Source organism: Astyanax mexicanus, chromosome 25 (genome assembly GCF_023375975.1).
Source record: "Astyanax mexicanus isolate ESR-SI-001 chromosome 25, AstMex3_surface, whole genome shotgun sequence".
In the NCBI taxonomy this organism is placed as follows: domain Eukaryota; kingdom Metazoa; phylum Chordata; class Actinopteri; order Characiformes; family Acestrorhamphidae; genus Astyanax; species Astyanax mexicanus.
The window spans coordinates 23222843-23250206 of record NC_064432.1 but is presented as its reverse complement, the minus strand read 5'-3'; the positions used below and the strand labels follow the sequence as shown (position 1 = coordinate 23250206).

At 37.3% G+C, this 27364-nt stretch overlaps 3 protein-coding genes across 3 annotated transcripts; all 3 read left to right on the top strand.

The window, feature by feature from the left end:
- Positions 1-1304: 1304 nt before the first annotated feature.
- On the top strand, positions 1305-4807 carry LOC125787750 (zinc finger protein 239-like). Its single transcript, XM_049472410.1, has 2 exons — positions 1305-1407; positions 2358-4807. Exon 2 carries the CDS (start codon positions 2420-2422, stop codon positions 3260-3262), a length of 843 nt encoding a protein of 280 aa, XP_049328367.1. The 5' UTR covers positions 1305-1407; positions 2358-2419; the 3' UTR covers positions 3263-4807.
- A 12150-nt stretch (positions 4808-16957) lies between these two features.
- LOC103028466 (C-type lectin domain family 12 member B-like) lies at positions 16958-19985 on the top strand. Its single transcript, XM_022667982.2, has 4 exons — positions 16958-17138; positions 18768-18863; positions 19433-19666; positions 19778-19985. Exons 1-4 carry the CDS (start codon positions 16958-16960, stop codon positions 19933-19935), a joined length of 669 nt encoding a protein of 222 aa, XP_022523703.2. The 3' UTR covers positions 19936-19985.
- Positions 19986-23876: 3891 nt separating this feature from the next.
- On the top strand, positions 23877-26952 carry LOC103033317 (C-type lectin domain family 4 member E-like). Its single transcript, XM_049472397.1, has 5 exons — positions 23877-23959; positions 24881-25003; positions 25294-25439; positions 26268-26374; positions 26919-26952. The coding sequence occupies exons 2-5, from the start codon at positions 24997-24999 to the stop codon at positions 26950-26952; spliced, it is 294 nt and encodes a 97-aa protein (XP_049328354.1). The 5' UTR covers positions 23877-23959; positions 24881-24996.
- Positions 26953-27364: the final 412 nt, after the last annotated feature.

Here is a 27364-nt window from a genome sequence, read left to right as displayed (position 1 = left end):
CAGGGAACGCCTTTGTAACGCCCACATCAGCAGTGTAGTTCTATAATTACAGACTGTAGTTCTATATCTGTTTCTCTGTATATTTTATTATTCTTTTTTTTTTTCACCCCGTTCTTCAATGATCAGGATCCCACAAGAGTGAAAACCATCACAGAGCAGCTATTATTTGATTGGCGGGTCTTAGCATTCTCAGCACTGCGGGATCAGACACAGCGGTGCTGCTGGAGGTTTTAAACACATTGATCGCTGACAGTTAAATCTGTTAGACACTCCTACTTATAAATGTGCCACGTTGTAGATAGTAGTAACGTTAGAGACAGAAGCTCTGAATCTACTTCTCTAGTCCTTCATCAGTGCCCACAGGACGCTGTTGGTGAAATATTCTATTCTCAGTCCAGCAGTGATACTGGGATGTTTAAAAACTCCAGCAGCACTGCTGCATCTGATACATTCATAGCAGCACAACACACACTGACACCTCATACACCACCACCATGCCAGTATGTCTGCAGTGCTGAGAATTCATCATTGCCTTGTTTCACACACTAAAATGCCTGAGCTGACTTCCCCTTCAGCCAGCTCTTGGTATGTTGTAATAGTTAGTGGTCTGAGCCACTTCTGCGTTAGTTCTAAACACAGAGGTAAATCAGACCTCAGAGTTTGCAAGCTGTTCAGAAGTTTAGCAGAATGCTCTGTGTAAATACGAGAGAGAATAGCTGTGATCTATGGAGAGGTGGACAATTTTAAAGTGGACAGAGGAGAGCGAGTGAATATATATTTATATATATATATATATTTATATAAAATAAAAATAGAATTAAACGTCTGGGTTCGGGCAGAAAATCTAAGCTCTACCACTGGTTGTAGGACTTTTTTTTTACTGTAACTTTGGACTGTAATCAAGATCAAAAGGTGATATGTCATTTTATAAAATTTCACCACACATCATCACACCATTCTATCCATTCCAGGACAAAAATGGGAGTCACTCTATGACAGTCTGGCATTAATCCCCACCAATTTTTATTATCAGTGACAATAATGTGTATATACTTATCATCCTGTATATCCTGATCACCTTACCCAACCAAAACGAAAGGAATTGGATAATCCCAGATTTCAGAATATATTACGCCATAGCCACACTAGTAATTGATCAAGAAAAGAAACACCTAAACTTTATATTAAGCAAATTTATATTATTTTTAATAAAAAAAAAATGTAAGTGTTTCAAGACCTTAGACACACTGTGCAACTGGTAAACATGACTCAGAGGTTTCCATTTCTCTCTCCAGTTCAGGAGGTGGCAGCAATGCACCCTGAAGCTGGTCCCTCACCCACTATAACCAGTAGAGAAGAAGCTACAGAAGCTCAGAGCTCTGCACTGGAAGCGGAGCTGCACTGACAGTAGGCTCATTTACATGCTTATACTCATGCAGTCATGTCTGATGATGCTTTTTTCCTGTTTAAGGTGATATTCTAGTTATAAATCAGTAATTAAAAATGTGATCTCAAACAGCAGTGCTCTTCAGACCTGCCTGAGCAGTGGCTGGTCTTTAGATTGAGGCTGGGATGTTTGTGCTTATTAGGTTTAGAGCAGTTACTGTATTTAAGTAATGCTTTATCTGGAGGTTACAGTACATTTTCTGCTCTTAAGCACCGTGTATATTTCTATTAGTATATTTCTTTAGTAATATAACCATTACAATGTATTATAATGCTTATATATAAGAGATGCACACATTTGAATGTCTTGTTTTTGCTTTTTTAAACATTACATCAAATAAATAGTATTTATGTACAAAGGAAAAGTAAATACAAAACTACAATGTAACATTTTTTATTAAAAACTTTTTTTATTTTTAAAAAATATTCCAGCAGACATGCCAAGAAAGCACAATATTTTCATATCATTAGTGCTATTCTTTTAATGAATTTACCTCATTACTGCTATTCTAACCATGGATTTACTTCAGCAGTGATGTTCTAATCACTAATTTGCCTCAGTAGTGCTATCCTAATCAAGAATTTACTTAAGTAGCGATATTCTAATCATCAGTTTAACTCAGCAAAGCAGCAGTGTGATTATTTATCTAATTTAATTTATGCTCCTTGCTGGTTTTGTGACTTAAAATAAACTCAAAGTTATTGTTCAGACTTATTTGGCTGAACAAAGTGCTTTTTTCAATTTTTGGTTGAATAGTTTTGGCTGCCAATTATTTAATGCATCCCAACTCTTATATTGTTTTAGGATTTGGGAGAAATTAAACTCACAGAGCACAAGGTTTCATTATTCCTGTCAAATTCTTTGCATATTTCACACTGAACTTTAATATTTCTGTCTTTTTCTCTTCTAGAGCTGAAAGACCATTTAAAATCTTCTCCTGATCTTAGTGTCAATGTTCAAAAACGCAACAGAATGATGGAGGAAAAAGAGGACATTAAATGTAAGAATTTGGAATCTATATCTGTACTGACTCGAAACACATCCTCTGGTTCTGTCTGCACATCAACCACAACCGCTCTTCAACCACAAATACAGATGCTTTCAGGTAGAGGTGAGGAGCACTCTCACCACAGCGCAGGAGGTGAGGAGAGCATGCTCCATCACAGTCTTCTCAGTCTGCAGAAAGTTCACGCCAGAGGGAAGCGGCATCGCTGCTCAGAATGTGGAAACACTTTCAGCCGACGGAGTAATCTGAAGTCACATCAGCTAATTCACTCGGACCAGAAGCCGTTCCAGTGTTCAGAGTGCAGTAAAGGATTCAGTCGCAAGAGTCACCTCGACCTACATTACTCCAGAGTTCACACTGAGGTAAAACCCCACCCGTGCGAAGAGTGCGGAAGGAGATTTGGTGACCGAGGAGCTCTCAAAGCCCACCAACACGTTCATACCGGCGAAAAGCCGTACCTCTGCTCGGACTGCGGGAAGAGTTTCGGTCAACTGGCTCTCCTTCGTCAACACCAGCTCATCCACACGACAGTGAAGCCCTATTACTGCTCCCAGTGCGGGATGGGGTTTACCCGACTGAGTCATCTCCAGAGACACCAGCTCATCCACACAGGAGAGAAACCGTATCACTGCCAAGACTGTGGGAGGAGTTTTAATAACCAGGGAAATTTCCAACAACACCAGCGCATTCACACTGGAGAGAAACCATATCACTGCTCCGAGTGCGAGAAGAACTTCCGGCATTTAGTGACTTTAAAGACACACAAGTGTGTTAAGAACAGTGGTGGAAGTGAGTCGCAACACAGTTGAATTTGTTGGGAAGGTATTGGAACAAGTTGGAACAGTAATGGAGAAGTCTCATACTTGCATTTTCCACTGTCCATAATGCCATTAGTATGCCATTAATATGGGCAACCCTGGAAGTCGAGGCAACATGGCAGTTAAGGGGAAGTGTGGAAGTTGAGGGAACATGGTAGTTAAGGAGAACTTTGGAGATTGAGGATATAAAGCAGTTAAGGGGAAGTGTGGAAGTTGAACCAACATGGCATTTAAGGGGTGAACTGTGGAAGTCAAGGCAACATGGCAGTTATGATGTGAACTGTAGAAGTCGAGGGAACATGGAAGTTAAGGAGGAACTGTGGAAGTTGAGGCAACATGGCAGTTAAGAGGGGAAGTGTGGAAGTTGAGGCAACATGGCAGTTAAGAGGGGAAGTGTGGAAGTTGAGGCAACATGACAGTTAAAGGGGGGGCTGTGGAGGTTGAGGCAACATGACAGTTAAGGGGGGACTGTGGAAGTTGAGGCAACATGGCAGTTAAGGGGAAGTGTGAAGATCAAGGCAATAAAGCAGTTAAGAGGGGAAATGTGGAAGTCGAGGCAACATGGCAGTTAAGAGACGAACTTGGGGAATCAAGGCAACATGGCAGTTAAGAGGGGAAGTGTGGAAGTCAAGGCAACATGGAAGTTAAGAGGGGAAGTGTGGAAGTCAAGGCAACATGGCAGTTAAGGGAGAACTGTGGAAGTCAAGGCAACATGGAAGTTAAGAGGGGAAGTGTGGAAGTCAAGGCAACATGGAAGTTAAGAGGGGAAGTGTGGAAGTCAAGGCAACATGGCAGTTAAGGGGAACTTTGATTGTTGTGTTACCTTAAAGTACAGCTTGGGAACACCTGCCTGTATAAGTTGTGAGGTGTTATCTTGGGTTTATAAACTGTGCAACTTCGACTCTGGTTGTGCAGACCGACAACAATGAATAAATCTGAATTGAGTTAAGTCCAAGAATCAGGTGGAACTGGAAATAATTGGTACTGATTCAGTGAAAGAACAACTCTGGCTAATCTTATCCAGATTTGTATATTATCTTGTAAATTGAGACTATATTGAGAATATACAATAAAAGCTAGCCTGCCAATATCAGTTAATAATCAATAAATACGTATAAATATAATGTTCTTGAATATACGTTTATGCTTGTGATTCTGGCTGCTGTAAGTAGATCACATTTCATATCTATGGTAGTCCAGTATGTATGACAAACATTTAGGGTCAGTTTCCTCAACAAGGATTAAACCTAGGCATAGACTTTATTTTCCTTTGGATGAAAAAACTCCTTTCAAAATGCTGTGCAGTCCAAGACTAGGCTCACTCCCTGTCTGAGAAACTGCCTGATCCTGATTAAAGTTATTCCTTAATTTTTCTTTTGTTAACAGTTTTTCCTGAACTCTTGTTTGTATGTTTGTTTGTGTTATTTTGAAAGAAAGTGCCTATTTAACCTGTATTTGATTTTTACTTTTATGGATATATGCATTTTTCTTCCGATATTAAAATGGACACTCCTAATAAAGTGAAAGACAACGGAATTCAGTATGAATCTATTGATCTACTGAATGTTCAGATGCTGCTATGATGCTAAAACGTTACTGAGAGTTTGATGATCATTTATTTAATCTAAAATGGACCACTCCAATAAAGTGTAACCCATGTCACACCTCCACTTCCTGTCTAGACAAGTATGCTTTAGACCGCACCGCAGGCCATGAACTGCGTAGTTTCAGTTACTGAAATTAGAATAAAACAACTCAGAGATAAAACATGTCTGAGGCAGGGCTCTGTTCTAGAGGTACATTATGTGGCATAAAAAGTATTGGAACACTTGTTTTAATTATTTATTGTTCCTTAAAAAGAGAAGTTTATCTTGCTTTAAATAGGAATTGGAATACGTTTTTACTGTCCAAGTAAGTGTCCGCAATTGTCTTCCTTAAGTGAAGGCAGGGTCTTTATGCTGGTCTCAGCTGGCTGCTCAATCAGTCCAATGTGGGCCAGCTGGGACAGACAGGGGTTGTGCATCATGGCGTGAGGCAGGCCCAGGGTTTCCCTGCCTTTGCACGTCACATCCCCTCCCCTCCCCCTAAGCTTCCAGCCACCAGGGTCAAAGTTAAGGTGTTTCCTAGTGACTGTGGTAAAATAAGAGTGATTCAGTTCTTTCTTTAGGGTCCCCTTTTCCAGGAAGAGGCCCGGGAAAAATCTATAGTACAGTCTATAGTACAAACTATAGACTGTACATTTTATACTAGACTGTAGCCTGTATCCTATAGACTGTAGACTTCAGACTGTAGACTTAACCTTATAGACTACAGACTGTACCCTATAGACTGTAGACTACAAATTATAGACTGGACTACAAATGATAGACTCTAGACTACGGACTGTAGACTATAGACTATGCCCTATAGACGGTAGACTGCAAATTATAGACTTTAAACTACAGATTATAGACTGTAGACTAGTGTAGACTACAGTCTATAGTCAGGGTTCTACAGGGTTTGTACGGTTCATATGAAAAACCTGGAAAAGTCATGGAATTTAAAAATAGCAATTTCCAGGCCTGGATAAGTTTTTGAAAACAAATATAGACAGAAAGTTTTGGAAAAGTCATGAAAATTTGGTTTACAATCCTTTGTGTCTCTGTTTATCAATGGAGAAAATCTATTCTGAGCTACAAATACATCAGCTCAGAGTTAATTCAGTAATTAAGCCCTACACAATGGAGCTCTCAGGATCTGACACTACTATAATCAATTCGTAAATCGTATGGTTGTGAAAATTTGCATTGAAGGCATGGAAAAGTCATGAGAAAACCATGGACATTTATTGGTTAAAAAGTGTATGAACCCTGCTATAGGCCCTATCAGTAGTCTATAGTCTATTCATCGGGTGTACGATAGCGATGAGCATCACGACTTGCCTTGCGCAGATAGAAAGATAAGGCCTTTTTCTCATATCCCCATTTCCCCAACCTATCTCAATCCCCAAAGTACTGAATGGAGCACCATCATTCTAGAAACTTCCGCACAGTTCCAGCAGTTCTAGTCCTCCACATTTTTAAATAACCTTTTGGACACATCACATAGTGTGGGTGTTCATTCTGCATATATATTTATACACTGTTTTCTTCACCGTCTCAAGCATGCATGCTCACACACACACACACATATATATATATATATATATATATATATATATATATATATATAGGTACAAGTGCACTGACTCTACAGTATAAGTGCCTGTGTCACAGTGCATCTACAGTAGAGTTTTGCAGAGTAAAGCAGAGAGAGCATGGCGGAGGTGATCTATGAAGAGGTGGAAGGTTTTGAACTGAGTGAGATCGAGGGCCGAGGAGGACGAGTGGAGAAGGAGGTGGACATTTATGAAAATGCAGACATTCATAGATTTGAGAGGAGCAGGTCACAGTGGGAGAGAGACAGGAATCAGCAGACAGGTACAGTACACTCTGAGAGAATAAACCGTAATGCCTAGTTAATCATAAACAGCGATTTTCCCAGATGATGCTGTAGTGCGTGGAGACTATAGTCTGTCATCTTTAGTCCTCTGATCCTCTCCGAAAGCCTCATAAATATGAAACATGTTTAATATTTACCTCTCAGTATCATGTAGTGCGGGTTATAGTGATATAGTGTTGATATAAATGGTATTTATGGTATATATATGAGTGTATGTAGACGCTTAGCTACCTATTCCTTAATATAGTATATGAAAAATTATTGTGTGCAGTTTATATACACTGTAAACAAAGAAAATGTTTAAAGTGAAAGAAATCTGTTTAAAAAAAAAAATTATTTTCTAAACAATACTTAACTATTTTGAGATTAATGAAATAAAAAAGAAGACTAAATAAAAATCTACCATTTTTATTCACCTGCCTCACATTAGAATTATTATTAAAAGCAATTGATATAAACAATTAAAAATAGTATACTCTCATATATTTTGTGTTCTGGTTAAGTAGGCGGAAAATTATATTAATCATGTAATTCTTACTAAAACCAGTGTAGTATACAGTACTTAAGTAAATAAAATATTTAAGATCATGGAAATCTTAATTTTAAATATATATGTTTGTGTATTTGTTAAGTTCACACTACTTAAAAATTATGTTATATGAACTTAAATTTAATGGATTAATTAATCGGTTACACCGAACTTTTGAGTTTAGTCTACTTATTAGGTGTGTTTTACAGTGTATTAGTATGTATGAGTGTATTAACCATGTAGTCTCTGTCGACTCCTTCTGTTCAGTAGCCTTCAGTATGCTTTCATCTATATTTCTTTGTTTTTTTATGGCATTTTCTGAGCAAAAAGCTTTACAACTAGCATAAGCAATGGTTTCACCTCATCAATCAAGATGTAGTTTTTAGAAGAAAAAACTAAAAACTAGTGAGGTTTTGAGGATGGTGAGGATCCTGAAGTGTGTGGTATATATACAGAGGAGAACAGGTGAGGCTAATTACACTGATTACTACTTGAGAGGGCCAAGTGATCGGATGAGCCATTATAGTCCAATTGGGGTGCATTCTGGGTATTGTAGTTCGGTAAATGAAGAGTGCAGAAAGAGCTGAGTGCGAGGGAGACAGGAGTGCTATAGCGACAGACATGACAGTGATATTTGTAGTCCAATTGTTGAGGTATATTATTAGGGGGTGATGTTCTGTTAAATTAAGAGTTAGTAATGATATATGGAAAGTAATAATCACCCCCACCAGGCATCATGAACCTTTTCTACACTCTGAACTTCTGTCTTTATCAGTGTCTGGATCCTCTGGACTCTGTCTGCTCTCTCTTTCTGTTCCTGTCTCTTCACCTACACACTGTTTTTAGCTTTTCACGCTAATGACCACAGCGGTTAGCGGTCCGGCCCAGCCATTCCTATTCAGTTAGAGCGCAGAAATCACACAGAAATCATGGCAGGTGCGATCTATGAAGACGTGGACAGCTTTGAACTGAGTGAGGTGGACGGAGAAGAGCATGTGGAGAAGATGGTGGATATTTATGTCAGTGCAGACGCTGTTAAAAGCACTAATATAGAAACAGGGATCCCTCAGACAGGTACAGTAAACTCTGAGCTTATTTAGGATTAACCCTTTGAACTCTAGGATGTTTTGTTGAGTTTCTTCTCAGTTTTTTTTTCAGCTCCTCTTTTTATCAGGTTTATAACACAGTAATTATATCAGACAGACACATGCCCTGATTTCTTTTACTCCAGAAGACATACGGCTGCTCAAAAATAGAATCATTTAAAATGTAAAAGGAAGCAGAATTGTTATATTTTCCTGGAACTGATCATGTTTTGCTCAAAATTTTACCAAGTGTTTTTTTTTTTTTTTTTTACTTATTTTTGAATGTATAGACTTTAAATATATTCACACCTAAGATATCTTTTCAAAAATGGTTAAACTAGAGTGTTTATGAGTTGAAAGCATAAGAATATTGATGATATATAGTTCATTACATGGCTTATTAATAATTACTTTGATAAAATACATGGAGAAACAGCATCAGGCGGATTTATTTTTCTTGATAATCAATAATCACACCTCTAGGATACATGTAGATTAACTTATTAAAAACCTGACACTCAGAGCAGCCTATGCCTTTCAGTATTTTAATCAGGACACATGAAGAAAACAACAATATATACAAAAATTTTAACTTTTTAGTCTAAATAAATAAAAATGTTTAGTGCAAAATAACTACTTAGTAAAAATGTGCAAGTAAAATAAAAACTATATAAAGTAGTGCGCACACCATACCTAGCTTTAGTTTGAGTAAAGCAGATAGTTTCACACTGTTTTTCTGTGGACACTTTTGATATTTACTGATATTATTTGGTTTTAAAAACATCATATAAATATGTTTGAAGCACTAAAGGTAAATAATATTGGTTGGGGAAGGAGATCTCACTTTTTTAGGTGTTTTTCTCTCAATGGGTTTCTTATAGATTTAGTTTTACCGCACTGGGATGTGATCACTATTTTTAGAAAGAGTAAGCTCCGCCCTTTCTAACCATATATGGATTATGTTTATGTGTGAAGGGATTCCTGAGTAATTAAGCTGAGAACACAAGGTGCGATTTTGGTTAATGCATTACTAACACATGAAAAGTCCATGTTTTCTTAATCATTGCACTCTTTATCAGCAGGTAGAAGAGGAAGCAGATGCTACAGACTGGCTGCGGTGTGTGTGATCCTGCAGTGTGTTCTCCTGCTGACTGTTAATATTCTGCTCTACGTGCACTGTGAGTGTTTCAGCACTTTTAAAATTGATACAAGCTAAATAAACTTTAGCTTTACTGCAAGACAGTGAGTTTCTCTACGGTACTTCACAGCATCTGGGTTACTGAAGAGGATAAAATACTCCTTAATATGCAAATACCAGAAATTACTGATCGATTATTTGAGTCAGTTAAACAGAATTTTACAACCAATATTTTTTACTGCAGTTTTATCCTATTCATTTGATTATAAACATCATGTAGAATAATGCAAAAGTAAATCTTATGATACACAGCTCTGGAAAAAAATAAGAGAGCACTTAAAAATGATGACTTTCTATTATTTTACCAAATTGAAAACCTCTGGAATATAATCAAGAGGAAGATGGATGATCACAAGCCATCAAACCACCAAACTGAACTGCTGAAAGTTTTGCACCAGGAGTAAAGCAGCATAAAGTTATCCAAAAGCAGTGTGTAAGACTGGTGGAGGAGAACGTGATGCCAAGATGCATAAAAACTGTGATTAAAACCAGGGTTATCCCACCAAATATTGATTTCTGAACTCTAAAAACTTTATGAATATGAACTTGTTTTTTTTTTTTTTTTTGCATTATTTGAGGTCTGAAAGTTCTGCATCTTTTTTGCTATTTCAGACATTTCTCATTTTCTGCAAATAAATGCTGTAAATAACAGTGACTTTAGTTTCTGCTAGTTCTTGTGCTCCCTATCTCAGCGTTTTTTTATTGTCTGTGTCCCAATTCACTAGCCGGGGCATGATCCTGCGTTAGGAACGGTGTTTTTATTCATTTATTTTTTCCTTTCTTCTTGGGTTTACCTGCTTTAAGATAAACTGTTCTGCAACTGGGTTCAACAACCCTTTGGGCTGGAGAGCTACTGGTCTGTAGCATCAAATTCATCCCACTTTACACAGATTTTTTTTTGTGGCCGCCACATAATGGCTTGAGAAATATCTGTCCCGCAGCCAAACTTAATAGCCGACCCCTGATGTATACGTTTTACCTGGGGAGATGAGTCATGTATTTTCACCATATAATTTAGTGGAGTTGATAAATTATTACCAATCTGCACAAGAGAATTTTAGCATCTCACTTCTTCTGACCCAGTAACACTCAGTTCACCTCAGGAAGGGCACCTTTTAGCTGTTCACTCTTGTAAGATCCTTTAAGAAATGCTATTCCTTCTCACTGCAGATGTGCAGAAGAGCACGGCTAAAGACAGAACCATGTCTTCTTTGAGGGTGAACTTCACTGCAGAGAGAGAGAATCTCTTATCCAGCATCACAAACCTGACCGAAGAACGAGATCAGCTAAAGAACAGCACCAAGAACCTGACTGAAGAAAGAGATCAGCTAAAGAACAGCACCAAGAACCTGACTGAAGAAAGAGATCAGCTAAAGAACAGCACCAAGAACCTGACTGAAGAAAGAGATCAGCTAAAGAACAGCACCAAGAACCTGACTGAAGAAAGGGATCAGCTAAAGATCAGCTACGAGATTCTCAGTGAAGAAAAGAATCAGCTAAAAAACAGCAACAAGGACCTGACTGAAGAAAGGGATCAGCTAGAGATCAGCTACCAGACCCTCACTGGAGAAAGGGATCAGCTAAAAAACAGAGCCAAGGACCTGACTGAGGAAAATCTCATCTTACAAAGCAAATATGATCATTTATTGCAGCAGATCGGTGAGTGAAACATGTACCTGCCTGCACAACAAAACACCACAAACAGTCCTTCACACTTTAAAAATGCGCTTTTTCTCAATGTTCTCTGGTAGAAATAATCCTTTTTAATGAGTGGAAAAGGTTTGGGAGCAGCTTTTACTTCTTCTCTACTGAGCAGAAGACGTGGAGTGATGCCAGGAAGGACTGCAGAGAGAGAGGAGCAGATCTGGTGATCATTAACAATGTAGAGGAACAGGTGAGGAGAACAGATAAGAGTGAGAAAGAGTGATAGAAGGAGTGAGACATGTGCTAGTACTCTCTGTTTTCCTTTTATAGAAGTTCCTCATTGATCAGGAGAAGCAGAAGAATGATTTCTGGATCGGTCTGACTGATCAATATACAGAATCGGTCTGGAAGTGGGTGGACGGACAAAAGCTGACTCACGAGTATGATACAGTCAATATTTTACTGATTTATTAATTTCTATAGTCTTTGTATCGTCAGTTCTTTTTTTGTTTGTTTTATCACAAGATTTTACTGTTTTCAGAAGCACAGGATGTGAGCAGATCCTCACAAAATCCTAAAGTGTCTTAAAAATTTATTTCTTACAAATGATAGAGACAGTAAATGCAATTCTGATTTTATTTTCCAAATTTATTATCCACATTAGCTTACTAATATTAACCCTTAGAACCCTTAGACAATAAAAAGGCTTGGCTGTGGATAGGGCTGCCACGATTAGTCGACTAGTCACGATTATGTCGACTATTAAAATAGTCGACGACTAATTTAATAGTCGATTAGTCGTTTTTTTTTTTTTTTCTTTGTTTTTCTCTCCAAACTGCTGCGACTGCCTTTCTGTCCTGGACGCACATGCGCAGTAGTGGAAACCGGGGTAGGTAGTGGACGACATCTCAGGACATTATACAGACAGGCTCTGGTTTCATGGCTACCCCGCTACAGAACTCAGAAGTGTGGGATCACCAAGAAAATAAAAGTGAAACGCATGCAATGCAATATCTGCAATGAAGAACTTGCCTTCCTCGGCAGCACAACTGCGATGCACGAGCACCTGAGGCATGTTGTGGCTGATTAAATGACGAAGAAGCTAAATTGCTATTTAGCCGCTAAAATTAGCGTAAACAGAGCGTTAACTTAGTACTTAACTTACTCATCTTGATAGCTTTAAAACAGAGGTCACTAATAGGCGGACCGCGATCCGGATCCGGACCCAGACGTTGTCACAAATGCCGTCCCAAACCGATAAACTACAGAGAAGGATTTCATTCTGACAGTGGCTTCTGTTTTCAGTGCTTTTCGGTGCAGTAAACTCACAGATCAGTCATGTGTGGTGTAAAATCACCAAACGCTCTCCTCTGCCAATCAGATCTGTGCAGACCGCTGCCCTGTGTACGGTAATGTACACAATATCTGGACAGAGAGGCATTTTTTATTAATATACTTTTTTTTCATAATAGTTCAAACAACCTCACGGTTGAGATGTTTCATAAATGCCAGTGCCTTATCCTTATTTTACACAGTTGTTTACACTTTATGCTAAACAGTAAAATAATTGTCTGTTACAACAAGCTGCATATTTCATTAAAGGTTTAATGAACTATGATTTTAATTGTTTTTATTTTTAGTTAGCATATAGCTGAAATCTAATGTTGGTTGTATAATAGCAGCTGCATTCTATTGTGATAAACTGTGTTTTATATTCAATTAACGTATGATCCGATTAGTCGACTAATCATAAAAAATAATCGGTGATTAGTCGACTATAAAAATAATCGTTTGTGGCAGCCCTAGCTGTGGAAGAACTCATGACCTGTTCTCAGTCGGGTGAATGGTGTCCAACTTTAATTTGCACTCTTGCCCTTTACGTATCATTCAGTCTTTTCTATATGCTGTTTTTTTGGAATTGTACATTAGTTTTTAATTGTTTTCACAGCCGTGTAACGTGATTTTTTTTAACACTTAATAATTATGGATAAATGCTGTGTCTAATTGTCAGATTCTGGAAGATGCAAGAACCCAATGATGGTTATGGACAGGAGGACTGCGCTGTTTTCACCAACACAGCTGAAGCTTACTATAAAACCTGGAATGATATTCCCTGCTTTTATAGAAATAAATGGGTCTGTGAATTTAACCTGACAAAAATTCAGCCTTTAATTTAATCAGTCAATGATCACATACTTTTACAGTTGTGAAAGTTGAGAAAACAGATTTTGGATTTTTTTGGAAGTTTTCTAGTTAACATATATAATTCCAGCTCTCACTGAGAAGCAAGAGGGAAAACAACAAGATTAATGAATATAATGATCCTGAACCCAATGAAGAAGTTTAAAATGTGCTTCTTCTGATCATACTGAGTACTATAGTACAGGCTGTACTATAGTATAGTATAGTACAGACCAGCTTAGACCATCAGAAACCAGCTACAAGTTAAACCTGCCATTGAACTGGATTTATATATATATATATATATAAGAAAGAAGGAAAGACTTCTATGTATGTATATATATATATATATACATACATAGAAGTCTTTCCTTCTTTCTTTCTTTCTTTTTCAAAGCCAACTGTTATTCACCATTATGTAATACGAATTTGAATCTCTTTCATAATAAACCACTATAAAACACAAATATCTTTCCTCTTTTTCATTCTAATTGTCACTAAGCAATACATGTGTGTATGGCCTTGAAAATAAATGTGCTACAAAGTGTTCATGGTAAGATTAAGTTGGTGTTTTATGTGGTAGGTATGTGCCTATAGTAGGTGTAAAATACCTTTAAGTAATCGTTTTCCTCAGCTCAGCTGTATTATTAATGAGAAGACAGACCACTGGCGGCTGTGTAATTATGATTTTTTTTAACGGAGCCGGTTCAAGGATAAAGTTTTGTTTTTCAGGAGAAACAGCCAATCAGCTTTTACAGAGCACGGTTGGCTAGTAGGGAACCCTATATTTAGTCCTATTCTTAGTTTAAATGAGTTTATTAACCCTGGTCTTTGCCCTAAAATTGCATGTTTACCATCGGATCCAACTGATCAGCTAATAAGCTACACATTACAGTCTTAAACATTATATATCAGGATACGTATTGTAATAAATATACACTACCGTTCAAAAGTTTGGGGTCACATTGAAACATCCTTATTTTTGAAGGAAAAGCACTGTACTTTTCAATGAAGATAACTTTAAACTAGTCCTAACTTTAAACAAATACACTCTGTACATTGCTAATGTGGTAAATGGCTATTCTAGCTGCAAATGTCTGGTTTTGGTGCAATATTTCCAGCAACTATCACTCCAGTGTTCTAATGGTACAATGTGTTTGCTCATTGGCTCAGAAGGCTAATTGATGATTAGAAAACCCTTGTGCAATCATGTTCACACACCTGAAAACAGTCTAGCTCATTACAGAAGCTACAAAACTGACCTTCCTTTGAGCAGATTGAGTTTCTGGAACATCACATTTGTGGGGTCAATTAAACGCTCAAAATGGCCAGAAAAAGTCTATTCTTGTTCTTAGAAATGAAGGCTATTCCATGCGAGAAATTGCTAAGAAATTGAAGATTTCCTACAACGGTGTGTACTACTCCCTTCAGAGGACAGCACAAACAGGCTCTAACCAGAGTAGAAAAAGAAGTGGGAGGCCGCGTTGCACAACTAAGCAAGAAGATAAGTACATTAGAGTCTCTAGTTTGAGAAACAGACGCCTCACAGGTCTCCAACTGGCATCTTCATTAAATAGTACCCGCAAAACACCAGTGTCAACATCTACAGTGAAGAGGCGGCTGCGGGATTTTGGGCTTCAGGGCAGAGTGGCAAAGAAAAAGCCATATCTGAGACTGGCTAATAAAAGAAAAAGATTAAGATGGGCAAAAGAACACAGACATTGGACAGAGGAAGACTGGAAAAAAAGTGTTGTGGACGGATGAATCCAAGTTTGAGGTGTTTGGATCACAAAGAAGAACGTTTGTGAGACGCAGAACAAATGAAAAGATGCTGGAAGAATGCCTGACGCCATCTGTTAAGCATGGTGGAGGTAATGTGATGGTCTGGGGTTGCTTTGGTGCTGGTAAGGTGGGAGATTTGTACAGGGTAAAAGGGATTCTGAATAAGGAAGGCTATCACTCCATTTTGCAACGCCATGCCATACCCAGTGGACAGCGCCTGATCGGAGCCAATTTCGTCCTACAACAGGACAATGACCCTAAACACACCTCCAAATTGTGCAAGAACTATTTACAGCAGAAGCAGGCAGCTGGTATTCTATTGGTAATGGAGTGGCCAGCGCAGTCACCAGATCTGAACCCCATTTAGCTGTTGTGGGAGCAGCTTGACCGTATGGTACGCCAGAAGTGCCCATCCAACCAATCCAACTTGTGGGAGCTGCTTCTAGAAGCGTGGGGTGCAATTTCTCCAGCTTACCTCAACAAATTAACAGCTAGAATGCCAAAGGTGTGCAATGCTGTAATTGCTGCAAATGGAGGATTCTTTGATGAAAGCAAAGTTTGATGTAAAAACAATGTTATTTCAAATACAAATCATTATTTCTAACCTTGTCAATGTCTTGACTCTATTTTCTATTCATTTCACAACGTATGGTGGTGAATAAGTGTGACTTTTCATGGAAAACACAAAATTGTTTGAGTGACCCCAAACTTTTGAACGGTAGTGTATATATACACACACACACACACACATATATATATATATATATATATATATATATATATATATATATATATATATATATATATATATATATATATATATATATATATATATGTGTGTGTGTGTGTGTGTGTATATATATATACACTACCGTTCAAAAGTTTGGGGTCAACTTTGCCTGCTTCTATATATATATATATATATCAGCTGTAATATTATCCACTGATGAGTAAAGTGGAAATTTACAGTGCCCCCTGTTAAGAGTCTGGATCTATATACAGTATTAAGCAGCAAGTGAAAATCCAGCTTTTAAACTTAGTACAGCATTTATCTCCTATACACACCTATGTGGTCTGTATCATTTCCTGCCCTGTGACTTTGTCATTAGTCAGTGTACACTTTGGTGAAGTATTCAAGAAGCCTCTGAGCTTTTTCACAGGGCAGCAGGGGAAGCAATTGTATCCCTTTTGTGGCAAAACCCAGCATCAATTAGAGCACATCAGTAATAATTTTATATTATCTCAGATCTGCCAGTAACAGTAACTGCCTGCCACGTTTTACCGCAATCTCTGTGCATTATTATTGTGTAAATAAGTATAAATAAATTTGGCATGGTTAAGTAGCCTGGTCTACACTGACTGGATGAATAAGGAATATATGGGCCCACAGCATTTTGGATTTTTTTTTAAGGCTAATTAGTAGTAAAACAAACCTGTATTGTACTTTAAACTATAGAATATCGATTATTTTCTATAAATGAGTCAAGGCTAGCCTTTTCTCTGAGATGTTCATGGTAATATAAGGCCTACCTAACCTAACCTCTGTAAATGTGTTGATACTGAGTGAAGATACTGCTGTTTGTTGTATCTATATGTGTGAACAGGAAGTTGTTTCTGAGCCTGTTTAATGCATGTGTGGCCTTAGTGTTAATAACACCATCGTGCCTTGCAGTTTTGCTGTTTGCAGGCTGTAGCTTTATCACACAGTGCTGCTGCTGCTTAGAAAGAGATGATCTTAATGTGTAGTTAGTGAGAGTTAGCAGTAGAGTCAGTCAGAGAGAGAGAGAATGGCGGAGGTGATTTACGATGAGCTGGGCAGCAGCTTGGAGCTGAGTGAGATGGACCGAGGAGAGCGAGTGGAGATGATAGTGGATATTTATGAAAGTGTAGACGCTGTTAGAGTTCAGGAGACCAGCATTATGACGCAGACCACCCACAACAAGAAGGGGACGACAACACAGCAGACAGGTAAAAGATAACAGCAAATTTGAACACTTCAGTTATCTTTGGGGTCAGTTTGGGAAAAAAAAGATTGATAATATGGCGATGATTGACCTAATTTAATTAGAGCCATGCAGAGTCCTTTGGTCAAAAGGGGACACATCGAGCACGAACTTTAAACACGTCATTGAGCGTCTCCATGCAGTTGTCTTTGTCTGTAGTAGTATTCTCAGACCTACACGAGATTTCTTCACCTTTGGCAGAGAGTTTGATGATCATTTTTACTGTTTTCAACTGCCAGTCATTTTTTCTCCATTAAATCATCTTGTTTTTATGTTAGCTTTTCTTTTTATAGCTTTTAGAAGGACAGAACTTGATGGTTATGGCATGTGTCGTCTCATTTTCTGGAAGCAAATCAAAATCTTACAGCTGTGCTTCATCCACATGAGACTTAGCATAGTCGTGCATTCGTTTCACACACTCTCCTTAAGCTGTCCCCTTCATTATGAGAAACATATATGTAGAAAAAACTGCAACTCACTTCACAGACTATCAACTTTTTGCAAGCAGGAGCAATCCACAAAACACAGGGAGAGCTGCAATGGTGGCACCCCACACAACTACCCACTGTGTCAAAATAAAAGACCCCCAGTATAAATAATGCATTAACACAAAATTGTCTCACAGTAAAATTTTACATCTCTCTGATGCACTTTGCCCACAACAAAAACAAAAAAAACATATAGAAATATATATAGCCATACATACAGACATACTCTTTCCCCTCAACATGCTGTGTGATTAATTAGCAGCTAGAACTTAAGTGTGTGCAGAGTTAGACACACACACACACACACACACACACACAGGATGCTGCTCACTCCACTAGGCTCCAGCACCCCCCCCCCCACCCCCCCCACCCCCCACCCCGCCTCTGCACGTGCATGTGTAATGTATGTGTAACGCAACTACAGGATGTCCCATCATGGAGTCCAGTGTTAATCCATTCTATTCAGCAAAACAAAATTGCAATGTTATGTTTCAATGTTATGTAAAACTATTGTTTTATATGTTGGTTTTTCAAAATAATAAAGTAGTGAAACATTTAAAAAAGTTTGAACATGTATTTTTTTTTAAGAAAAACGGAAAAAAAGAGTGAATTATCCTAATTTAACCATTACCTGTTAGAGGTAAGGAACACCATTGCACTAAATATTGATAGAATAATTAGTAATGGAGTTAGTAAAAAAATAATTACACTGCTTGTAAGGGCTTTTTGGGGTTTCAGACATCTTTTGGATAATTAAACAGGAGGGCCGTTAATGTTTTGCTGTTAAATTGCCTGTTAATAAAAAGACCAAAAGGTATGAAATTTCTCCAGCACCACAAACCTTTGTATCGATAAACCGTTGATCGCGGCACTGTCTGCAACGTTTCTCCACCGAAAAAAAGTGGGACTTGTAACTAAGGATGACCCATGACAGTCTCATGACTGTCCCCCACTATTTCAGTTCTGTGGTTTTATTCCTCCTTACACACATTGAACACACCAGATGTACAATTAGTTTCTGAAGGTTTAAATTGCTGGATTAAATTGAGGATAACAGTAGTATTAACACATTACATGTTCTAAGTCAGTCGACCCTTTTTCAGCAGATAAAAGAAGAAGCAGACGCTCCAGACTGGCTGCAGGGTGTTTTGGACTACTGTGTGTTCTCCTGCTGATCACCAACATACTGCTTTACATGTACTGTGAGTGATCCACCTTTAATTTTAAATATATTTAGACTACTGTAAAGCTACATTCATAGATTTCATGGAGTTCATGGAGTTGAGATGTAGTCAAATGCTGTGTTTGAGTGAAACACTGTATAATTTTACCTACCTCCTTCAATCAATCATTTTATTATAGGATATCCCAGGATTTAACCTACTTTCCAACTGAATTTATGGTAATTTGCATCTGTTCAAATCATATGTGGTGATTTTTTCAGGTACAAACACTCATATTGCTGAGATAAATGGATTAGTGTAATTTATTAGTCATTAATAGTCTGTCTTTCTTTCTATATGCTTCATTTTTTTTATTAGTTGTGCACATTTTAGGAGCTAGCCTAAGCTAACTTAGCTTCTACGTTTTCTCATACTTTTATGATGAAGTCCTTTCTTATGAAACTCGCTTACCATTTGCATAAAGTTGGAAAAATCTTAACTTTCTACTGCGCACTACGCCTCGTCATCTGTGTGGTGCTACTGCCGGACTCCATAGAATTGTGTAAAGTACCGCTAGACTCCTAAAACACGTGCTTTTCTCAATGCAGACGTTAACATCAAAGAGGAGAAGGACAGAACCGTACTATTTCTGACTGAGAACTTTACTGCAGAGAGAGAGACCCTCTTATCCAGCATCACAAACCTGACTGAAGAAAAAGATCAGCTAAAGAACAGCAACAAGAACCTGACTGAAGAAAGAGATCAGCTGAAGATCAGCTACCAGAACCTGACTGAGGAAAATCACATCTTACACACAAAATATGATCTGTTGAAGCAGATCGGTGAGTGAAACATGTACCTGCCTGCACAACAAAACACCACAAACAGTCCTTCACACTTTAAAAATGCGCTTTTTTTTCAATGTTCTCTGGTTGAAATAATCTTTTTTACAGAATGGAAGAAGTTTGGGAGCAGCTTTTACTTCTTCTCTACTGAGCAGAAGACGTGGACTTATGCCAGGAAGGACTGCAGAGAGAGAGGAGCAGATCTGGTGATCATAAACAGTGAAGAGGAACAGGTGAGGAGAACAGATAAGAGTGAGAAAGAGTGATAGAAGGAGTGAGACATGTGCTAGTACTCTCTGTTTTCCTTTTATAGAAGTTCCTCTTTGACCAGGAGAAGCAGAAGAATGATTTCTGGATCGGTCTGACTGATCAATATACAGAATCGGTCTGGAAGTGGGTGGACGGACAAAAGCTGACTCACGAGTATGATACAGTCAATATTTCACCTATTTATTGATCTCTATAGTCTTTGTATCGTCAGTTCTTTTTTTTTTTGTTTTATCACAAGATTTTACTGTTTTCAGAAGCACAGGATGTGAGCAGATCCTCACAAAATCCTAAAGTGTCTTAAAAATTTATTTCTTACAAATGATAGAGACAGTAAATGCAATTCTGATTTTATTTTCCAAATTTATTATCCACATTAGCTTACTAATATTAACCCTTAGAACCCTACAGACGGATTTTCCGTCCAAAATCGCACCTTGTGTTCTCAGCTTAATTACTCAGGAATCTCTTCACACATAAACATAATCCATATATGGTTAAAAAGGGCGGAGCTTACTCTTTCTAAAAATAGTGATCACATCCCATTGAAAAAGTGTGAAACTACCTGCACTCAAACTAAAGCTAGGTATGGTGTGCGCACTACTTTATATAATAGTGTCAGGTGGTTTTTAGTATCTACATGTATCCTAGAGGTGTGATTATTGATTATCAAGAAAAATAAATCCGCCTGATGCTGTTTCTCCATGTATTTTGTCTAAGTAATAATTAATAAGCCATGTAATGAACTCAAATCATTAATATTCTTATGCTTTCATCTCATAAACACTCTAGTCTAACCATTCTTGCAAAGATATCTTAGGTGTGAATATATTTAAAGTCTATACATTCAATAATAAGTAAAAAAAAAATAAACAATTTGAGCAAAACATGATCAGTTCCAGGAAATATAACAATTCTGCTTCCTTTTACATTTTAAATGATTCTATTTTTGAGCAGCCGTATGTCTTCTGGAGTAAAAGAGATCAGAGCATGTGTCTGTCTGATATAATTACTGTGTTATAAGACCTGAAAGAGGAGCTGAAAACAGAAACGGAGAAAAAACTCAAAGTTCAAAGGGTTAATGCAGAGAAGTACATTGATATCTCAAATCTACATGAGCTACCTTCAACACATCTTTATTTTTTCAACAAAACAATGCAAATCCTCAGACTGCAGACAATAAAAAGGCTTGGCTGTGGAAGAACTCATGACCTGTTCTCAGTCGGGTGAATGGTGTCCAACTTTAATTTGCACTCCTTGCCCTTTACGTTTCATTCAGTCTTTTCTATATGCTGTTTTTTTGGAATTGTACATTAGTTTTTAATTGTTTTCACAGCCGTGTAACGTGATTTTTTTTTAACACTTAATAATTATGGATAAATGCTGTGTCTAATTGTCAGATTCTGGAAGACGCATGAACCCAATGATGCTAATAGACAGGAGGACTGCGCTGTTTTCACCAACACAGCTGAAGCTTACTATAAAACCTGGAATGACATTGCCTGCTTTTATAGAAATAAATGGGTCTGTGAATTTAACCTGACAAAAAATCAGCCTTTCATTTAATCAGTCCATGATCACATACTTTTACAGTTGTGAAAGTTGAGAAAACAGTTTTTGGATTAAGTTTTCTAGATACCATTCATAATTCCAGCTCTAACTGAGAAGCAAGAGGGAAAACAACAAGATTAATGAATATAATGATCCTGAACCCAATGAAGTGGTTTAAAATGTGCTTCTTCTGATCATAATGAGTACTATAGTACAGGCATGACCAGCGTGAAAAGATGATCAATCAATCAATAAGACCACAATAGTTAACCAGCATGACCAAAAATCTAATGCAAAATTCACTATGCTGATAATAAGCTGGTTAATCAGCTAGGCTTTGTTTTCACCTGAATGAGCAGTTTTTCAATCACCTTCACTATCAAAGACCAGCTTAGACCATCAGAAACCAGCTACAAGTTAAACCTGCCATTGATCTGGATTTATTTATATATATATATATATATATATATATATATATATATATATATATATATATATATATATATATATATATATATATATATATATACATAGAAGTCTTTCCTTCTTTCTTTCTTTCTTTCTTTTTCAAAGCCAACTGTTATTCACCATTATGTAATACGAATTTGAATCTCTTTCATAATAAACCACTATAAAACACAAATATCTTTCCTCTTTTTCATTCTAATTGTCACTAAGCAATACATGTGTGTATGGCCTTGAAAATAAATGTGCTACAAAGTGTTCATGGTAAGATTAAGTTGGTGTTTTATGTGGTAGGTATGTGACTATAGTAGGTGTAAAATACCTTTAAGTAATCGTTTTCCTCAGCTCAGCTGTATTATTAATGAGGAGACAGACCACTGGCGGCTGTGTAATTATGATTTTTTTTTAACGGAGCCGGTTCAAGGATAAAGTTCTGTTTTTCAGGAGAAACAGCCAATCAGCTTTTACAGAGCACGGTTGGCTAGTAGGGAACCCTATATTTAGTCCTATTCTTAGTTTAAATGAGTTTATTAACCCTGGTCTTTGCCCTAAAATTGCATGTTTACCATCGGATCCAACTGATCAGCTAATAAGCTACACATTACAGTCTTAAACATTATATATCAGGATGCGTATTGTAATAAATATATATTTCGAATTAACTGGGCTGAGCCCCGCATTTTCACATACCCTGGCAACGCCTCTGAACTGCGTGATGCTATGATGGCAATATGGACCAGACTCTCTGTGGAATGTCTCAAGTAGCTTGTTGAATTTGTGCCACGAAGTATTAAGGCAGTTCTGAAGGCAAAAGGGGTCCAACCCGGTACTGGCAAGGTGTACCTAATAAAGTGGCCGGTGAGTGTATGTTAAGATACACTTTCAGCTTTCTAGTCCGTTCTGTAAATACACCTTTAACACAATTTACTGACCTCTGTTTCATCTTTCACTTCCTCTCTCAGCAACACACACACACACACCCAAACACACACACACACACACACCCAAACACAAGATGTGTTTTTCTGGTCTGTTATTATTTCCTGCCCACTCAATTGTTTAGTGCTGAGCTTACCTCTAAAAACTCTCTGTGGTCTGTGAAGAAGGCTGTATCATAGTTTAGGTAAAGCAGAGACAGAAAGACGGAGGTGATTTATGATGAGTTGGGAAGTTTGGAGCTGAGTGAGGTGGACAGAGGAGAGCGAGTGGAGAAGATTGTGGATATCTATGAAACTGCAGACGCTGTTAGAGTTCAGCAGCCCAGCACAACGGCTGTGAACGCCCATAGGAAGACAATAGAGACGATAACTCAGCAGACAGGTAAAGAACAACAATCTACTGGATTTATTTGGAAGAACACAGTTTGGACTTCAGCTGTTTTTTTTAAAGCTCTGTTCATGATGGTCACATAGTAAATTTGGTATATGTTGGTAAAGCAAAAGTTTGAACAGGAAGCTGTCACTGAGCCTGACTGATGCACATGTGGTGAAAATGGTTGATGACAACATTGGCCTTTTCTTTTGATAGCTCTGCTGCTTCATAGTTTTCCTGTTTGCAGGTTCCAGCCACAATGCATCACACCCTGTACTGTTAAACACCAAAATAAGCTCTCAAACACGTCATCAGCTGGTATCATCATATTGATTTTAAGTGTTGAGAGAAGGGATGAAGTGATACATTTTGAAGTGATTAATGAAGTAATAAATGTTTTACCATCCCAACGCCATTTGTGAATGTGTGTAAGCTTAAAATGCATGTATATTAACAAAATACATAAAGTTGATTTGACAAAACATGCATAAATAATCTTGAGTTCATACTGTCTGTGATTAAATAAAAGTCCAAATAAATGTACTTAAATAGTGTGTTTTTATTCCCTGCACTGTAACAAAAACTTTTTTTTTGTTGTATCAGTCAGAGAAAGTAGCAGAGGTTCCAGACTGGCTGCAGTGTGTTTAGGACTGCTGTGTGTTCTGCTGATCACCATCACACTGCTTTACATCCATCGTGAGTGTTTTCCCTTCAACCTCCGTAAATTTCCTCTTATAAACAGTAATATTGTGGCCAAAACCTGAGCTGCAACTGTAGCATTTACTAGTGACCCACAAACCACTTAGATTAATGGCCAAGAATGGGCGAGATGTGGTTTTGTAGATCAGATATGGAACACATTTTTACTTTTTAATTATTTTGATTTACAGGGGTTGGACAATGAAACTGAAACACCTGGTTTTAGAGCACAATAATTTATTGTGGTGACGGACAGTTCTGTTGGAAACAGGAGAGTTGAGGTGCACATTGAATTCTGCTGTGATTTGATCAGCCGTGGTTTTATGTGTTTTTGGATACAATCCGGGTTAGCACCCGAACATCCCTTTCAGACAGCTTCCTCTTACAGCGTCCACAGTTAATCCTGTTGGATGTGGTTGGTCCTTCTTGGTGGTATGCTGACATTACCCTGGATACCGTGGCTCTTGATGCATCACAAAGACTTGCTGTCTTGGTCACAGATGCTCCAGCAAGACGTGCACCAACAATTTGTCCTCTTTTGAACTCTGGTATGTCACCCATAATGTTATAGTGTGCATTGCAATAGAGCAGAACTGTGCTCTTACCCTGATAATTGAACCTTCACACTCTGCTCTTACTGCTGCAATAATGTGCAGTTAATGAAGATTGAACACCAGGCTGCTCCAATTTAGCCATGAAACCTCCCACACTAAAATGACAGGTGTTTCAGTTTCATTGTCCAACCCCTGTACGTCTACTAACTGAAAATACATTTATTTATATATATGCAGAAACGGTACCACTTAGCATAATCATTGAAGTAAAAATAAATATATTTAAAAAGTTATGTCAATAACAATATTATAGTATATAAGAAAAGGACAACACAATCAATTTTGCGTGTGAACTTCATTAAAGAGAGAGATGAGCTCTTATCCAGCATCAGAAACCTGACTTATGAAAGAGATCAGCTGGAGATCAAATACCAGAACCTGATTGGAGAAAGAGATCAGCTGGAGATCAGCCTTCAGAACATGACGAGTGAGAAAAGCTTAAAATTAAAATTTTACAAACCAAATATGCTCATTTTCTAAGGCAGATTTTACACTGAATAGTTTTGAGAGGCTGTTTGCTTTTACGTAAAATAAATATGCTGGTGTGACAGATAAATTATGTTTGCCTGTAAACTAGAATGCATAATGTTTTTTATACCATTTTGACTCAATGAAATGAGCTTTTAGCTATACTTAATTATTTATCATACTGTAGATACAATCTAATTTATTACAACACATTACAAGCATAAAATACGCTTATTTTTTCTTCTATAGGAAAGAACTTCTGTTTTAAGGAGTGGAAGAAGAACAGCAGCAGCTTTTACTTTTTCTCTATTGGGCTTAAGAATTGGGAAGATGCCAGGCAGGACTGCACAGACAGAGGAGCGGATCTGGTGATCATAAACAGCGTTGAGGAGCAGGTGAGGAGAGAGATATGGGGCCCTGTTTGAGTGTTCACGAGGGGTGGGCGAATCAGTTTCAGTTTATCTTCTGTACAACTTCATGCATTTACAGAGTGATTTTATTTTTCAGTGTAATTAGTCATCACAGTAATTTAGCAGACTGATTAATAGACTATTCAGACTGTCACACAGGGAATATATTCAGCCAGTTGAAATAAAACTAAATGAAATAGTTCACTGAAACTAACAATTAGATATGCTGCCGACAAAAAGATTTGTCCTGTGTTTTATTATTTTAATAAACATGATTCATTAAAGGAAAACTTACTAAATAAGTTCTCATTCAAATTTGCATATTGATGACGCATTCAATTAATAAATTATGATACATTGCTCTCCCCTACACAAAATTAAATCGTAGTAGTAAAAAGTCAGTATCAGTATTGGTATCAGTATTGGCAATACTGTCCCTGTATTTACTTGGTACTGTATCGATACTTGAAATTTCGCAGTATCGCACAGCCCTAGTGTTCAACAGGCGAGCCGCCAACCATGCACCATGCAGCTTCTGTCTCAACAATGTACTAATGTATGCATGTACTAATTCTCTAAATTAATTAATCAGGGGTGTGTTTTGGAGGTAACAGCATGTCACTTGTCATTCCCTTTATAAATGTTTTGTAAGAGATTTCATAAGAGTATATAAAAACAAACGCTGAACTGGATGAAGTGCAGCAAAAGTGGAACAGAAATCACTAAATACTTGAAAGAGTACTTTTTAAATAATCCTCTATTTATCATCCTCATTCTGGTTAGAATCACAGATATTCTCTTTTTATTACTCAGGAGTTTCTGATTGACCAAAAGAGATCAATGAGTTTCTGGATTGGTCTGACTGATGCACAAAAGGAAAATGATTGGAAGTGGGTGGACGAGCAACTGCTGACTGATGAGTATGTCTTTGATTTATGCAAATCATGCATTATTTATACTGCTCAACTCATTGATTTGAATGTATTTTTTTGTGAAAAGTAGCACTTCCTTTGGTTTTACCACAGCCTACAGTTATACTCTAGTGCAGTGTTTCTCAACCAGGGTGGCTTTTATATCTAATCTCTGATAGTAACTCACACTGTTTAATTCATTCACTTTACCCACCCTCATTTCTGTATGTCTACTGATTGGACAGGTTAGTTGAGCAGTTATGTTTAGACACACTAGGTTAGGGGCGGGTGCTATTTTTGTATTTTGGTTAGTTTAGTTTTTTGGTTAGGCAGTTTAGTTTGGTTTTATTATTTTCTTTTCATTGGAAACGTCCTTTAGCCCACCTTTAGTCATCACAAACTTAGCTGATTTATTTTCTGTTTAAAATATACCTTCTAGTTTTGTTATATTAATACATTTCATTTGGTTTATTCTCTTTATCTTCTGTTTATTCATTTATCTCCTTACATCTTTTGTATTTCTGTATTTTACAGCTTGTTATTGAATAAACAGAGGAATCCCAAAAGAAAACATCAAAAAGATTTAAGAAATTTCTCAAAAACCCGTAATGTAAAATTAAAAATAAAATTAAATAAAACACCTTCAAATGCTTTACCTTATTTACTTATAAAGTTCTTCTGAATTCACACTGCTTTAGTGTAATGGTTTATGTAATTTAGTTAACTGTTTATCGAAATTTCCAATGTTTGAGCTTTTCCTGTTCAATTTAATTTGTCATCTGATTATTATTCATTTGGTTATGGGTAAGTTATGTTTTACTAACACAGTTATTTTAGTTACTTTTTAAGATACTGTTTTCATCAGTTGGTTAAAATTTAGCTGCAACCTCACATTTTAGTTCCTGACAATACTTGTCAATAACAACAAAACTTAATAATGCTTAATTTACTCTCAAATCAAAGTTCACTCAGTAACCCTTAAAGTCCTTGATAGCTTTA